This window comes from Eptesicus fuscus, chromosome 13 (genome assembly GCF_027574615.1).
Source record: "Eptesicus fuscus isolate TK198812 chromosome 13, DD_ASM_mEF_20220401, whole genome shotgun sequence".
NCBI lineage: Eukaryota > Metazoa > Chordata > Mammalia > Chiroptera > Vespertilionidae > Eptesicus > Eptesicus fuscus.
In genome coordinates, this window is record NC_072485.1 from 79,233,715 (window position 1) to 79,248,227 (window position 14,513).

Here is a 14,513-nt window from a genome sequence, read left to right on the forward strand (position 1 = left end):
AATCTTGTCTTTGTTTATTCAGCTCATAGCCAGAGGGTTGGGAGGACAGGAGAAGACTTTGGGGGGTGGCCAGCAGGGCGGCAGCAGGCATAGCAGGAGAGAGCGATATTGTGAGGATTCAGGGAGGGCAGACCACATGCGGCTTCTTAGTAGATGGTTGATCTACTCGGGCAGTAATCGGGAACTTGGTGATACCACAGGCATTGCTCCCTCGGTGCAGCCGGAAATAACCCTGGGAAGTCAGAGGACATCAGGGCCGGAAGGCGGGGAGAGGCCTGCCCTGCCCAGTCCCAGTATCACACTCACCTTTTCACCCCATTTGGGCCCCCAGGAGTTCTTCAGGATCCAGTATGGGATGGAGTGACGATGAGAATGCCATGAGACGTTTGCCTGCCTCCCCTCCACTGACTTGGTCTTACCAAAACCCACCAGCAGGACAACATGGTCCACATATTTAGGGTCACAGGTGGTTGGTGTGGCCTTGATCACACCGTTCTGGTATATCTGCAGGGGCAGGGGCGGACGTGCTGAGTCTGGGGCCACATCCCCTGTATATTCTCCCCCCCACTCTCTTCCCTCTCCCACCTGCAGTAGCTTCTTGTTGATGGTCACCGTGATGGGGCCCTCAGTGGCCAGGTACCGGGCAATTCCTGGGGGTAGAGGTGCCATCAGGCCATGCCAGCCTAGTTTCCCCTGCTCTCAGCTCATGGTTGTCTCCATCTCTCTCCTTCCCACCCCCATTCCTCCATCTCTGTCTATAGCCCCATCTGTCTGCCTCTGTCCCGGTTTGTCTATCCCTGTCATCCCTCCTCCCCCCACCCACATCCGCCTGGGTCTCCACCCTGCCCGCACTCTGCTCGTTGTCCGACAGCATGATGAAGTCCTGGATCCAGGCCACCTTTTTGTGCTTCTTAGCCTGGCACTTGGTTCTGACCGCCCCCTGGAATGGGTAGTCCTTTTCGCTAGCCAGGCCACCTGGAAGTAAGCAAGGCCAGGAGACTCAGCCCCAGAACATCCCCACCCCGCAGCCCCCAGAGAGGCCGGCACTCACTGTTGTTGAGGACAGTTATGTACGCGTCCCAGACGAAGCCGCCCCTGCAGCCATCCCCACAGCGGCCACAGTCGAGTAGTTCTGGTGCAAGAAGGGACAATGTGGGTGACTAAGCCCCAGGCCCCAAGCCCCCACTGGCACACGTGCCCCTCTTCCAGCCGTACCCTGCACAGAGACTTCCACAGGCTGTCTGGTTTTAATGCCCCACTGGGCTTCGATGTTGCCCGCGGCCGCCATGGCCCAGCAGCATGAGCAGGTGTGCTAATGGGAAAGGAGTGGGGGCTGATAAGGGATCTGGGCCTTGCCCCCCTCTCCTCTCCCTCCCACCACTGGGGCTGGACTGCGCTAGGCTGGGTGAGGCAGATACCTGGTCCTTGACAGATGAGATGACACCGTTCGCCTTCCGCCAGTCACAGGTGGAGGGCACTGACTCCTCCCACTCATCAGATCCTACCTTTCTGTCCACATTCGGGGCCCTTCCAGCTGCCCTCTGATTCCCATACAGCTGGTCAAACTCCTCCTCTGGGGGACAGATGGGACCAAGATCACAATATTGACCCCTCCTCCCCATATTCTGCTTCTCCCGCTCCAGCCATCCACATCCTTGGCCATTTGAGTCCCCATAATACCCTGGGAGACACAAAGGCAAGGATGCTGAGGCTCAGAGACCCGGCTCCTTGCTGCAGTGCATTCCCCTGCACCTGCTCTCTCAGCCTTGAGCTGAGCTGGGACACAGGCCTCCGGAATCCCTGTCCCTGCCCTCGGTGATTGGGGACGAGCACCCAGGCCTCTGGTCCTCGGGGTCCCTCTCTGGGAAGTGAATGCCAGAGGTCCAGCCTGTCCATCTGCCGGTATCCCTGGGCAAGCTCTGCTTCCCCACCCACCACCTAGGAGCCAGGGGGTGTCCCGGTACCTGTAAGGTCACTGAATGCAGTCACCCCAAACTTGGCTGTGCCCAAGTCCTCCTCCTGCAGCCGCTGAGCCTGGGCCAGGTTTTGGGCAAAGATCTCCAAGCGGCGAGCATGCTCTGGACCAAAAGACAGAAGGTCTTCCTCGGCTGGCTCCCAAGCGCGTGGGGGCAGGAAGTGGCCACCTGCTGGGTGTCCTCCCACCCACCCTCACCCAGATGAGCACTGGCTCCTTCCCTGTGGCCCCTGCCAGCCCCGCTGCAGATAATCTGGGCCAAGGAAGTGGCTCCCAGCCCACTAGGGTGGGTTTTCCCAGGAGACGGGAAGGGGGCATCTCTGCCCACTGGGCGGGGGGGAGCCAAGTAAAGGGTCTGAAGGCAGAGTGATTCAGGGGGAGGTGGGTGGTTGGGGACGGGCTTCCTGCCACCAGGCCACACCACCTTCACACTTCTGACCACAGGTCGGGCTGGAACGTGGCAGGGGTGGGGGAGGATGGGGTAGAGGCCCATGACAGGCTGAAAGGCACCCACAGATTACCCCCCCTCAGGGAGATGAGACCCAGAGAGAGGGCAGGAACAGAGCCGGCAACTCAGTGGAGAGGGAGTCCGAATTTGAGGACAAAATGGGCATCTTCAGGTGTTTGCTGAATGAACTCGTGACTGGATGGTGGTTTCCTGCTCGCTGCCAGGAGGTGCAGGAAAGTGGCTGTGGAGCCGAAGGATCCTCTGGGCAGACCCCCAGCAGCCACCTCCTCCCTCCAGACTCAGCCAAGAACGCCCGTGTTCAATGCGCAGGAATGACTTTCCTAACCTCAAGCCCTGCTGCCGTCCCGCTGAGTGGCTTTAGCCAAGCCCAGTGCCCACCCTGAGCCTGATTTCATCATTGGTTAAATGGGAGGAGTGGGGTTGGACCAGAGACCAAGGGGTCCCATGATACCTGCTGGGTTCGAGTAACTTCGGTTATACTGGATCTGGAACAAAGTGAAGACCTCTTTCAGCTCCAGCGGCCCCAGACCTGAGTTCTGGAAGGAACCAAGGGTGGTGGGGGAGGGGGTTGGATGAGGAGTCCTTGCTAGGACTGAGCTAGGGAGTCAGCCAGTTAGTCTGTTCTATCTCCACATCAATCACCTCTCCGGCCTCCGCTGCTCCCTCAGAGAAATGGGAACAAGTCGGTTGTTTCTGAAGGGGTGAGCCCCACGCTTGGGGCTTGCAGAAGGAAGGGTTGGGGAGCAGGTTGCGGGCACTTACCTGGACTCTGAAGGAGTCCTTGATGCCTTGGGCTAGACCTTCCACCAACAGGACCAGGAGGCAGGAGAGATGGACGGTTAGTGCCATGTTGCTGTAGACCACAGTGCTGGGGACAGGAAGCTGTAAGACCAAGCTGGAGGGGCTGAGAGGGCGGAGCTGGAGAAACCACTAAGGGGAAACTAGGCTGGGAGGGAGAGGCGGACCCCTCAAGCAAAAGGCATTCAGGGTTTTATCTCTACAAGGCCTGTCTACTCCCCCCTCCTTTTTTTTTCTTTTTTAATTTTTTAAAATATATTTTTTCAAAGTGATGAATAGCAAAAACCTACAACCAAGATTACTCTACCCAGCAAATTTGTCATTCAGAATGGAAGGTCAATAAAGAGCTTCACAGATAAGAAAAAGCTAAAGGAGTTCATTACCACCAAACCAGTATTATATGAAATGCTGAAAGGTGTTCTTTAAGAAGAGGAAGAAGAAAAAATTAAAGATAAAAATTATGAACAACAAATACATATCTATCAACAAGTGAACCCAAAAACCAAGTGAATTAAAAATCTGAGGAACAGAATAAACTGGTGAATATAATAGAATCAGGGGCATAGAAAGGGAGTGGACTGATCATTCTCAGGGGTAAAGGAGTATGGGGGGTGCAGGAAGAGACTGGACAAAAATTGTACACCTATGGATGAGGACAGTGTGGGGGGGTAAGGGCAAAGGGTGGGGTGGGAACCGGGTGGAGGGAGCTATGGGGGGGAAAAGGAGAGACTATTGTAATAATTTGAACAATAAAGATTTATTAAATTAAAAAAAAGTAAAAATAAAATAAAAATAAATATTTTTGATTTTAGAGAGGAAGGGACAGAGAGAGAGAGAAAAACATCAACGATGAGAGAGAATCATTGATCGGCTGTCTCCGCATGCTCCCTACTGGGGATTGAGCCCACAACCTAGGCATGTGCCCTTCATCAGAATCGAACCCAGGACCCTGCAGTCCAAAGGGCAATGCTCTATCCACTGAGCCAACCCAGCCAGGGCACCCTTTTTCCTTATTCAACAGAGGCTCTCAGCCCACCCTGTTTTGGGCAATTCTTAGATGGATCTGTCCTTAAGGAGACAGGTCCTAAGCGGGCAGTGGCGTAAAGCCATCAGCACTGTGAAGGGTAAGCCCAGGGGACTATGGGAGCCACAGGCCCTGACAACTGGGTGTGTGGAGAGAGGGTGGTCAGTGGCCCCTGGGAAAACACTCTGGCTCATCCTACAAAGCTTAGCTCAAGGGTCACCTCCAAAAAGCCTTCCCTGCTCTCATCCTCTGATGTAACCTACAGCCCCTGAGCCCCTGCCGTGCCTGAGCCCACTTGCGTCTTCCTTCCGACCACACAGAGGTGTCTGAGGCACCTGTGTCCACAGCGCCCAGGATGTGGCTCGGCACCGAGCAGGCTTGGTGGGTGTCGTTGACTGAACGACTTGTCATGTTGTTGTTTCCTATGGGTTTTAAACAGGAAAGTGCAAGTGGCAGGAGCGTGTCCAGGGACAGCAAGTAGCGGCTCCTGCCTCCTTTCGTTCTTCATTCCTGTCACAATCTGCATGGGGATGTGGGAGCAGAAAGATAGGAGGGTTGGCATCTCAGACAGAGCACGGCCAAGGCCTGTGAAGTCAGGTGCTGGGGAGGGGTGTTGACACCCGTCACTGTGGCCTCCGTTCGAAGGGGTCCTTAGGCTGGGGCTCTCCCCTATGAGCCTCCAGGCGGGAAACCAGGTCCCCACAATGGAAACCAGTGCCCAAGACCAGAGATGGGGAGAGAACTGGTTCTCTGTGGATTTATAATGATAGGAGAGAGGGGGCTGGGCTCGTCCTGGGATTCCATTGTTTGTGTGCCTCACTACCTCGTCTTTTCATTCATCAGGAGCCTGCCCCATGTTGCTGCACCACCCTCACTCCCACCCCGGGCAATCAGCCAAGGGACTACCCTATTTGGGAAAAAGAGCCACGCTGTCTTTACTAACATTCCGTCGACAGCCCATCCACAGAGGGGCCCCTGGCTGCGTGGCTGTAGACCCCAGTCATATGCCCCAAGCTGGTCTTGGATTGTGTGTGACCTGTGACTAAGGCCCCATGTGTCAGCCTCAGAGCTAGAGGTCCCAGTGTGGGCAGAAAAGGGGGTGTCATAAAATCTGTCTCTGTGGTGGTGGGGCTTGTGGAAACTTGGGGGAGGAGAGACTGGGGGTGTGGAGCTGGGTGACCTTCCTCATTGATCCACTTCTTCCCTCCATTGTGAGCCCCATGATGCCAGGAGATTTTAGTCTTTTTTGATTGGTGCTGTGTCCCTGGTACCTAACAGCCTGGGCAATGGTGGCCACACAGTGAACATTCGTTGAGTGAATGGATGGATGAATGAACTTCCCCACTCACTCACTCACTTGCACTCATCCTGCAGCTCCTGGCTGGCACCCAGTGAGGGCTGGCCCAGGGGCCCAGGGGTCTCAAGGGCTCACTGCCTGGGAGGAACTCCTGACATCAACCCAGATGAGGCTTTGTGCCCCAGTGCAGAAGGGCTGAAGGCGGGGAAGTTGTTAGGGTCACAGAGGTCAGGAGACAACTTTGAGTGGCAAGTGCACACAGGCCTAATAGTGCAGTTGGAGGCTTGGGTCCAAGTTCCAGACGTCAACTGTGCAGCCAGCCATTCCCCTCCGGACCTCTGTTCCTCGTCTCTAAGTGGCAGTGACAGTTCCTTTGACTGTGGCGCACCTCCCACCCTGGCTGGCAAGGAGCAGCTGTTCTAATGGTGGGTCCTTAATGCTCTACTGTGGGGCAAGGAGCCAGAGTCTTCTCTCTTGGTTTGTTGTTGTTGTTTTTATATTTTATTAGAGCCCAGAGTCTTGGAGTCAGAAGGACTTGTGTTCAAATCCTGTCCTTAGCTCTGGCCTGAACAAACCTTAGCCTCTCATCTGTGAGATGGGGTGATAATGGCACCCCTTCCCTGGCTTGGCAGGAGGGTACATGCTGATACTTGGAATGGTTAGATCTTGATAATCCAGCGGTAACATTTTATTATTTTTTAAATAATGGCTCTGTTGCGATATGTAATTCACATACCATAACATTTACCCTTGTAAATTATACAATTCAGTGGTTTTTAGTGTATCTATGTAATTGTGTGGTCAACACCACTATCTAATTTCAGAGCGTTCTCATCATCCCGTAACTGTTAGCAGTCACTCCCCGATCTGTTCTCCCCTGGCAAACACTAATCTAGTTTGTCTCTCCGATTTGCCTATTCTGGCTGTCACATCTACAGAACATGTGGCCGTTTGTCTGGCTTCTTTCTCCTAGTATAATACTTCCAGGGTTCGTCCGTGTGGTAGCACATAGCAGTTCTTTATTCCTTTGAATGGCTGAATAATATTCTATCATTTTTTATCCATTCATATACATTTTATTTATCCATTTGTAAGTCGACAGAAATCAAACTGTTTCTACGTTTTAGTTCTTATGAACAGTGTTGCTATGAACAAGGTGTACAGATTTTTTTGTGTGGACATGTTTCAGTTCCCCTGGGCATATTCCTAGGAGTGAAATTGCTGGGTCATGTAACATTTTGAGGATCTGCCATGATTTTTCCAAAGGGGTGCCGCAACTCACATTCCCACCCACACTGTGTGAGGGTTCCAATTTCTCCATGTGCTCATCAACACTTGTTAATGTCTGTCTTTTTGGTTTTAAACAGCTATTATTTTTAGCCTCCTCACCCAAGCAGCTGGGAAGGATTTGGGGTGGGAGAGACACTCTCCAACTGACCCTGAACCCAGGGCTCCCCTGGGGACCCTTCCTGGCCACGTCCCCTCCTGCGCATACCCTCCCGGGCAGGGCTGCGTTCGTGGAGATCGTGAGGATCCAGGAGAGTGGGAAAGGGAAGGGAGGGCTCCGCAGTTCCCGCACGTGGTGTGCCCCGAGGCGGGGGCTCCCCGGACACGCGGCCTTTCCCGTCTGGCTCCGCCCTAAGACGTGGGCAGGCGAGGCCCCGCCCCTTCCTGGGAGCCAGCTCCGCCCAAACCCCGCCCTCAAAGGCGCTCCCTCCACTTGGGGGCGGGAGGAGGCGGAAACCCCGGATACGCGGGTGGGAGGAGGGCCGGAAGGACGCTGGCGCTGGACCCCGGCGTCTTGCACGCCCAAGTGTGGTCCTGCCCGCCCGTCCAGGGGCTTCCATTCATTCCGGGCCAAAGGGGAACTGCAGCCCCCGCCCCCGGACAGCCCTGGGGATGGAGGGGCGAGGCCCCAGAGATGAACCGTTCAGGGCCTGGGAGCGTCCCCCCTCGGGCGAGGGTTCGGGGACCCCGGGGAAGTGTTGGTGTTCCCAGAACGGGTGTCCGGGTACACAGAACAAACTTTTAGCGGGTCTGGACTGAGGCCCTGGGAGTCCCAGTATGCGGTTAGGTTTAGGTGCCCAGGATGACATTCTGGGAGGCGCAGAAAGTCTGGGGGACCCGACATTAAGATGTGGGTGGGGTGCACAGGATGGAATTCTGGAGGCGCGGATTAGGTAGGGTCGGGTGCGCAGTATGACATTCCGGGGTGCACACATTGAGGGCTGGGGACTAGCCGGGGAGTCCGGGGGCCGGGCCTTAGGATCGGTGCCCCTGGAGCTCGCTGGAGATCCCGGGGGAATATACCTTGGCCCAGAGCCCGGAGGCGGCTCCGGGCGGCGCCGCGGGGGACCGGGTGGGGGCCTGCGGCCGGCCAAGGGCGGAGAAGCGGGGGGTCGGGGTCCCTCCCCCTGGCGCGGGCTCAGGAATCCGCTGAGGGGCGGGCGGAGGCGCCGGGGTGGGCCGCGCCGCGGCGGGCGGGCGGGCGGGGGGCGCTTCCTGGGGCCGCGCGTCCAGGGAGCTGCGCCGTCTGCCCGTCCGTCCGCCCGCGGGCACTGCCGGAGCCAGCCGAGCCGCCGGAGCCGCGGGCCGCGGGGGCGTCGCGGGCCAAGTGAGTGGCGGGCCGTGGGGGGAGGGCGCGAGCCGCAGTCTCGGCCCAGTCGCGTCAGCGAAGAGCGAGGCCCGCGCTCCTCCGCCCGCGCCACCTTGGGACCGGGCGGGGGCGGGGCGGCCTGCGCGAGGGGTCGGCTGCGGGAGGAGTTCCCTCCGCCCTGGGAAGCGCGGGGTCCCAAGTGCGGGCCCGAGCGGGAGGCGGCGGGGCCAGGCTGGGCATGGAGCGCCGAGGCGGAGGCGCTGACCCCTGCCCACCTCCTCCGCCCAGGATGCTCCCCTTCGCCTCCTGCCTCCCCGGCTCTCTGCTGCTCTGGGCGCTGCTGCTGCTGCTCTTGGGGGCAGCGTCTCCCCAGGATTCGGAGGAGCCCGACAGCTACACGGTGGGGACCGTGGGGCCACGGCCGGGATGGGAAGGGACACAGCAGGATCCTGGGGGGCTGCTCTTGGGGAAGATCCTCCCCTCCCCTGGTTGGCGGAGCAGCTGGGGCCATTGTTTGGAGCAGTCCCGGGAGGGTGGCCAGGCTCAGGACCCTGACCTTGGCCTGGTCAGTGGAGGGGACAGGGGATGAACGCTGGCCGCCGCTGGTCCCCTTGTAGGAATGCACAGATGGCTATGAGTGGGACCCTGACAGCCAGCACTGCCGGGGTGAGTGTGCCTGGGGGACCCCCAGGAACCGGGAAGGGGTTCGCAACCCCAGCTCCAATGGCCTGTCCTCTGCCCGGCTCTGCTCTGCCCAGGCCAGCTCTGGTTCTTTGGGGGCCAGCTCAGCTAGGGGTGGGGAAGCCATCCAGGCCCCTCCTTCTCAGGGAAACCCAGGACACCCTGCCCCCACCTCCCAGCGGGAGAGCAACAGGGCACTGCCCTGAGGAGCACCTTCTGGAAGCACTCGCCTACTCAGGGGTGCCCCATCACACCCCGAAGGGCAGTGTCTGCGGGGGTGGGTTAGGAGGCCTGCTCATCACTCTTGGGCTGAGCCAGGGCCAGAGCTTGGGGAGGGATAGAGACTCTTAGGGACAAGAGAGTGGAGGTGACTGTGGGAACAGCCACCCACCATCCGCCCTGGGGAGGCGCCCTGGGCAGGCAGCCTTCGCTTGTTGAGGAGAGAGGGAAGGCCCTGCCGGGGTCACAGCTTAGAGAAGGCCAAGCTGGGCTGTTGCCTCCCACCCCCTCCGCGGCCAGCCCAGGAAACTGGCTGTGCCCAGCAGGCCCCTCTCTGCAGATGTCAACGAGTGCCTGACCATCCCCGAGGCCTGCAAGGGGGAAATGAAATGCATCAACCACTATGGGGGCTACTTGTGCCTGCCCCGCTCGGCTGCCGTCATCAACGACCTGCATGGCGAGGGACCACCACCACCAGTGCCCCCTGCTCAACACCCCAACCCCTGCCCGCCAGGCTACGAGCCTGATGAGCAAGAGAGCTGTGTGGGTAAGAGTCACCCTGGCACGGAGGCGTCCAGTCCTCCTACCAAGTGTCTGCCACTCGTCTTAAAAACTCAGACCTCTTGTTCCTCCCTCGCTCAAAAGCCTCCTCAGAGTCACTGGAACAACGTCTGGACCCTCCCTTCGTGTGGGGTCTGCCACAGATGCCCCAACTCCTGTCCCACTACCCTAGCCAGCCTGCGGGACCCTCCCCTCCACTGCTGCAGACACCCGGCCAGAGCTCTGCCTCGTAGCCTCTGTCCCCTTACCCTTTCCGATCCGGCCCCGTCCCTGGCACCGTGGGCCTCGGAGGAAGGCCCTGGAGTCAGCGCTCCCAGGAGCATGGCCAGGCCTTGTTTCCTGTGCTTCCCTGGCCTGGGCTCTCGCCGGTTAGGGTGCCTCTCCTGCTGGCGCCCAGGCTGGTGGGCTGTTTTGTGCTGTTGGGAGGGTCTAATCCATGTGTTCCTGTTTCGGGGTACATCACCCACATGCCATGTGAGTGGTTCCTGGCCTGTGTGTCCTCCAGCATTGTGGTGTCTGTCAGGAGGGGTGGTGCAGGGGCTGAGTGGTGTCTCCTGCAGACGTGGACGAGTGTGCCCAGGCCCTGCACGACTGCCGCCCCAGCCAGGACTGCCACAACCTGCCCGGCTCCTACCAGTGCACCTGCCCTGACGGCTACCGAAAGATTGGGCTTGAATGTGTGGGTGAGTCCGGGAGCGGCCTTGCTAGTTTCTGCTCTGTGCCCCTGGCCTGGCTCTCACCCTAGCACCTGATCCCCATCCCGGCCCCACCTCCAGGCTTCACCCCAGGCCCCTGCCACCTCTGTCACCAGACACGGCACAGCAGGGGTGTATGTGTGTCCTGCCTGATCTGGCCCAGCCCAGCCCACACAGACAAGCCTCTGGGTGGCGAGGCTTTAACTCCCAGCCCGCTTGAGTCCCACCTGACTTCTGCCTCTGCCCGCCCTCCCAGACATAGACGAGTGCCGCTACCGCTACTGCCAGCACCGCTGCGTGAACTTGCCGGGCTCCTTCCGCTGCCAGTGCGAGCCAGGCTTCCAGCTGGGGCCCAACAACCGCTCCTGTGTGGGTGAGGCTGGGCTGGGCCAGCTTTGGGCCCTGGGCAGGGTGATGTGGGGTGGGGAGCTAGCTCCCTTCCTGACCAGCCCAGGCGAACAGGTGAAATGGGGGGCTCTGGGCTGCTCCTTGGCTTTCACGCCTTCCATTTTTCTGGCACCCCTAGATGTGAATGAATGTGACATGGGGGCTCCATGTGAGCAGCGCTGTTTCAACTCCTACGGGACCTTCCTGTGTCGCTGCCATCAGGGCTACGAGCTGCACCGGGATGGCTTCTCCTGCAGCGGTGAGCTCCACCCTCCACGTGTTCCTCCATCGCCCCCTGCGTCATGCTGTGCCTCCTGCCACACGGCCCTCCATTGGATGCCTCATGTCCCGTTCATGCTGCACCCACGTACCCACTAAATACTCCACCCCCAGCTGGTTGCATTGCAGGGCTCCTGCCGACCTGCCCCCCCACCCCCCCGACTCCCAGCCTGGCAGGGAAGGCACAGAGGGAGCAGTCAGGTCATTGAGCAAGGGTGTAAGTGGCCTCCTCCCTTGTAATCAGGCTGACTTGCATTTGAATCCAGGATTATGACGAGTCACTCTTCTCTCTCAACCCAGTTATTCATCTGTAAAACGGGTTGTCTTGAGAACTAAGTGGGAAAATGACAACACTCAGGCTTCGTCAAGTCCCAAGCAGCAGCACTTTAAAGTGAATGCCATTTATCCAGAACTTTCCCTGTGCAGGGCACTTCCCTTATATACTTGACTTTATTTAATCCTGCTAGCAATCCTATGAGATAAGTATAATTTGTTTCCTTTCTCTGCAAAATGAAGACATTATCTCCTTCAAGGCTTGTTGAGAGGCTTACAAGAAAAGAGTAAGCATGAAGTCCTTCAACAAAGAGGGGTTAAGTGACTTGCCCAAGATCATACAGCTAGGGGGAGACGGGGCCAGGTCTCCACCCCGACTTCTCATTCCGTGTCAACTGGCCACACACCCTGTTTATAGTATGCTTTGCTGCCCAGAGGGCCCCGTTGGTACCTGGCTCAGGGCGAGGCAGCACGAGGGAAACCCGGGTAGAAAACCCGGCTCCCGCCTGTGCAGACCGCAGTGGCAGGAGGTGACTGTGGGTGGTCGTGGGTTGCAGGAACTGGGCAAGTTACTGAGTACCGGAGCCGACTGGGCCCTCAAGGCTCAGCTGGTCTAACTTACTCATTTTATTGACAGGGAAATCGAGGTTTCCAAAACTCAGTGGGAATAAAACCAAGCCTAGTGCTTTCATCTAGTTTCCTCTCCAGTCCGAGAGCGGGGCGGTCTGGGCAGTCTTTTGAATTCTCCATACCCCTGCTCGCATGGCTGTTCCATCCCCCTCTGTCTTCCCACACTGGACCTACCGGGGGGCTGGGCTCTCTCTGTAACGTTTATGGGACTGACTGAGAGAAATGCCCTTGACCCAGAGGCCTCATCCCTCTTCTCCGCAGATATTGACGAGTGCAGCTACTCCAGTTACCTCTGCCAGTACCGCTGCGTCAACGAGCCCGGCCGCTTCTCCTGCCACTGCCCACAGGGCTACCAGCTGCTGGCCACGCGCCTCTGCCAAGGTACGGGCTGCCCGGGTGGAGTGGGCAGGGTGGTGTCAGGGGTTAGTGGCCTGATGTCCAGGTCCCAGCCCCTCTCCCCTGGCACAGACGTTGACGAGTGTGAGTCCGGTGCACACCAGTGCTCTGAGGCCCAAACCTGTGTCAACTTCTATGGGGGCTACCGCTGTGTGGACACCAACCGCTGCGTGGAGCCCTATGTGCAGGTGTCCGACAAGTGAGTCAACTCGAGGCCACCCCCTCCACACACAGTACAACCCCCATTGGGCTCTGCAGCTGGCTGGCCTCTATGAGGGCTGGCCAGTGCCGCGGGGGTTGATGGGAGTTGCAGTCCTTCATGCCAACCATGCGCACTAATTTGGGGGATGGGCCAAATTTGGGGAATGGGCTAGGACCTCATTCGTATGCCCTTCCCGCGGGCCCTAGTCGCTGCCTCTGCCCGGCCTCCAATCCCCTGTGCCGGGAGCAGCCCTCCTCCATCGTGCACCGCTACATGAGCATCACCTCGGAGCGGAGCGTGCCCGCCGACGTGTTCCAGATCCAGGCGACCTCCGTCTACCCCGGCGCCTACAATGCCTTTCAGATCCGCGCTGGGAACTCGCAGGGGGACTTCTACATTAGGGTAAGGCTTTCCCCCACCTACCCCTCAAATGACATGCAGCATCCAAAATTGAATTCCAGGAAACCTTAAATGGGAGATTCGGTTATGCCACCATGCCCCGCCTCTCCTCAAAGCCCCACCCCCGGGAGGCGGAATTTCTGTAGAAAGGTAGGGGTGTTATGAACTACCTGGGGACAAACTAGATTGTTAAATGGACTTCTAAGGACACACTGGGGTTTGCGTTTCTGTATCTGGCCCGTTTCTTCACCCGTAGAACAAGTGACTGACGTGAGAGGACTCCGAGGTTACAGGCAGAGCCATGAAGGACAGCAGGGGAGCTGGGCCTTAGGGATGGGTGGGGCAGTGGCCTCCCGTCAGAGAATCAGCTCTGCTGGTGGAGCTGTTAGGAGGGAGGGCCCAGGGGTGAGGAGTGAGAGGGCGCACAGGTTTGTCTGCTATCAGTCCTTGTCTTCTTTCTGAAACGGAAAGCTTTGAAGGGGAGACGCTTGCTCCAGGTCACCCCAGTCTCCCACCTGGCCCTGAGTTACAGCGGACCCTGGTTAGACGAAAGAACTAGCTGGAAAGGGCGGGAAGAGCACCAGTGAAAAACCTCTGAGGGCAGGAGCCTGGGTGCAGGGGATGAGACGTCAAGGGTGTCATGGAGCCTGATGGCAGCTGGGACCACAGCCTGGCCAGGGCTCTCTCTGCTTCACAGACAACTGGTTGTGGGTGCAAAACATGGGGCAGGGAGGTGATGCTGGCCGAGGGTCCTGGCACGAAGGTTGATACAATCTACATGTCCCCCCACCCACTGTGCCCTGCAGCAAATCAACAATGTCAGCGCCATGCTGGTCCTCGCCCGGCCCGTGACGGGCCCCCGGGAGTATGTGCTGGACCTCGAGATGGTAACCATGAACTCCCTCATGAGCTACCGGGCCAGCTCTGTACTGAGACTCACCGTCTTCGTGGGGGCCTACACCTTCTGAGGAGAGGGGACAGCTCTCAGGGAGGGGGAGGTCCCTGTAGCCAAGAAGCCTGAGGCTCAGGGATGACCGTGTTCTGCTAAAAGGGAAGATGCTATTGTGAAGGGTAGAGAGAGAAAGGCAATAAAGGGAGAAAGAAGGAGTCCTGGTGGCTGAGGTGGGCGGGTAATACTGCAGTGAACCCCAGACTGGGGAAGGGGCCAGGCTTGTGGGAGGCGGGTCAAGTCCGCCTCAAGCGGGGGTTGGTTCAGGCTGAGGGGACCCCTTGGGCAGAAGTTGGGAGCTGTGTGCCCAAGGCTGGGATTGGTCTATATGCCACGGGTATCAGAATCACCCTGAGAGGGGGCGGAAGTAACGAGGCTGCAGACTCCAGGCCCCAGCAGAAATGTGGGCGTGGCTGGTTTGCAGGGAGCCTGAGAAACCCTGCTCTAGGCAGTGCCAGGAGGCCCTGGTTTCAATCCTACTTTGGCCTCAAACTATCAATTGGACAAACCCTAGCAGCTCCCTGGGACTCAGTTTTCCAATCCATAAAATGAGGCGATTTGACTGTTAGTGCTTTTTAAACGTGTCTTTTCCAAGCGACAGAACCTTTTATCGAAGGAAATTTTGTTTGATCAGGGATCGTCTGATGACATAAACTAGATTCAAAGTTGCAGCGTCTCACCGA

The 14,513-nt window shown here is 58.2% G+C and overlaps 2 protein-coding genes across 2 annotated transcripts; one reads left to right on the forward strand and one right to left on the reverse strand.

Annotated features, from left to right (window-relative positions):
- Positions 1-2: 2 nt before the first annotated feature.
- On the reverse strand, positions 3-3,298 carry CTSW (cathepsin W). Its single transcript, XM_008146939.3, has 10 exons — positions 3,207-3,298; positions 2,896-2,980; positions 1,965-2,078; positions 1,419-1,573; positions 1,216-1,312; positions 1,052-1,132; positions 853-975; positions 586-650; positions 307-504; positions 3-232 (listed from the first exon to the last, which is right to left on the reverse strand). The coding sequence occupies exons 1-10, from the start codon at positions 3,291-3,293 to the stop codon at positions 119-121; spliced, it is 1,119 nt and encodes a 372-aa protein (XP_008145161.1). The 5' UTR covers positions 3,294-3,298; the 3' UTR covers positions 3-118.
- Positions 3,299-8,086: 4,788 nt separating this feature from the next.
- Positions 8,087-14,498, forward strand: EFEMP2 (EGF containing fibulin extracellular matrix protein 2). The gene is made up of 11 exons (XM_054725645.1): positions 8,087-8,177; positions 8,448-8,559; positions 8,777-8,825; positions 9,400-9,606; positions 10,181-10,303; positions 10,572-10,688; positions 10,842-10,961; positions 12,146-12,265; positions 12,353-12,479; positions 12,689-12,884; positions 13,688-14,498. The coding sequence occupies exons 2-11, from the start codon at positions 8,449-8,451 to the stop codon at positions 13,847-13,849; spliced, it is 1,332 nt and encodes a 443-aa protein (XP_054581620.1). The 5' UTR covers positions 8,087-8,177; position 8,448; the 3' UTR covers positions 13,850-14,498.
- The last annotated feature ends 15 nt before the right edge of the window (positions 14,499-14,513 follow it).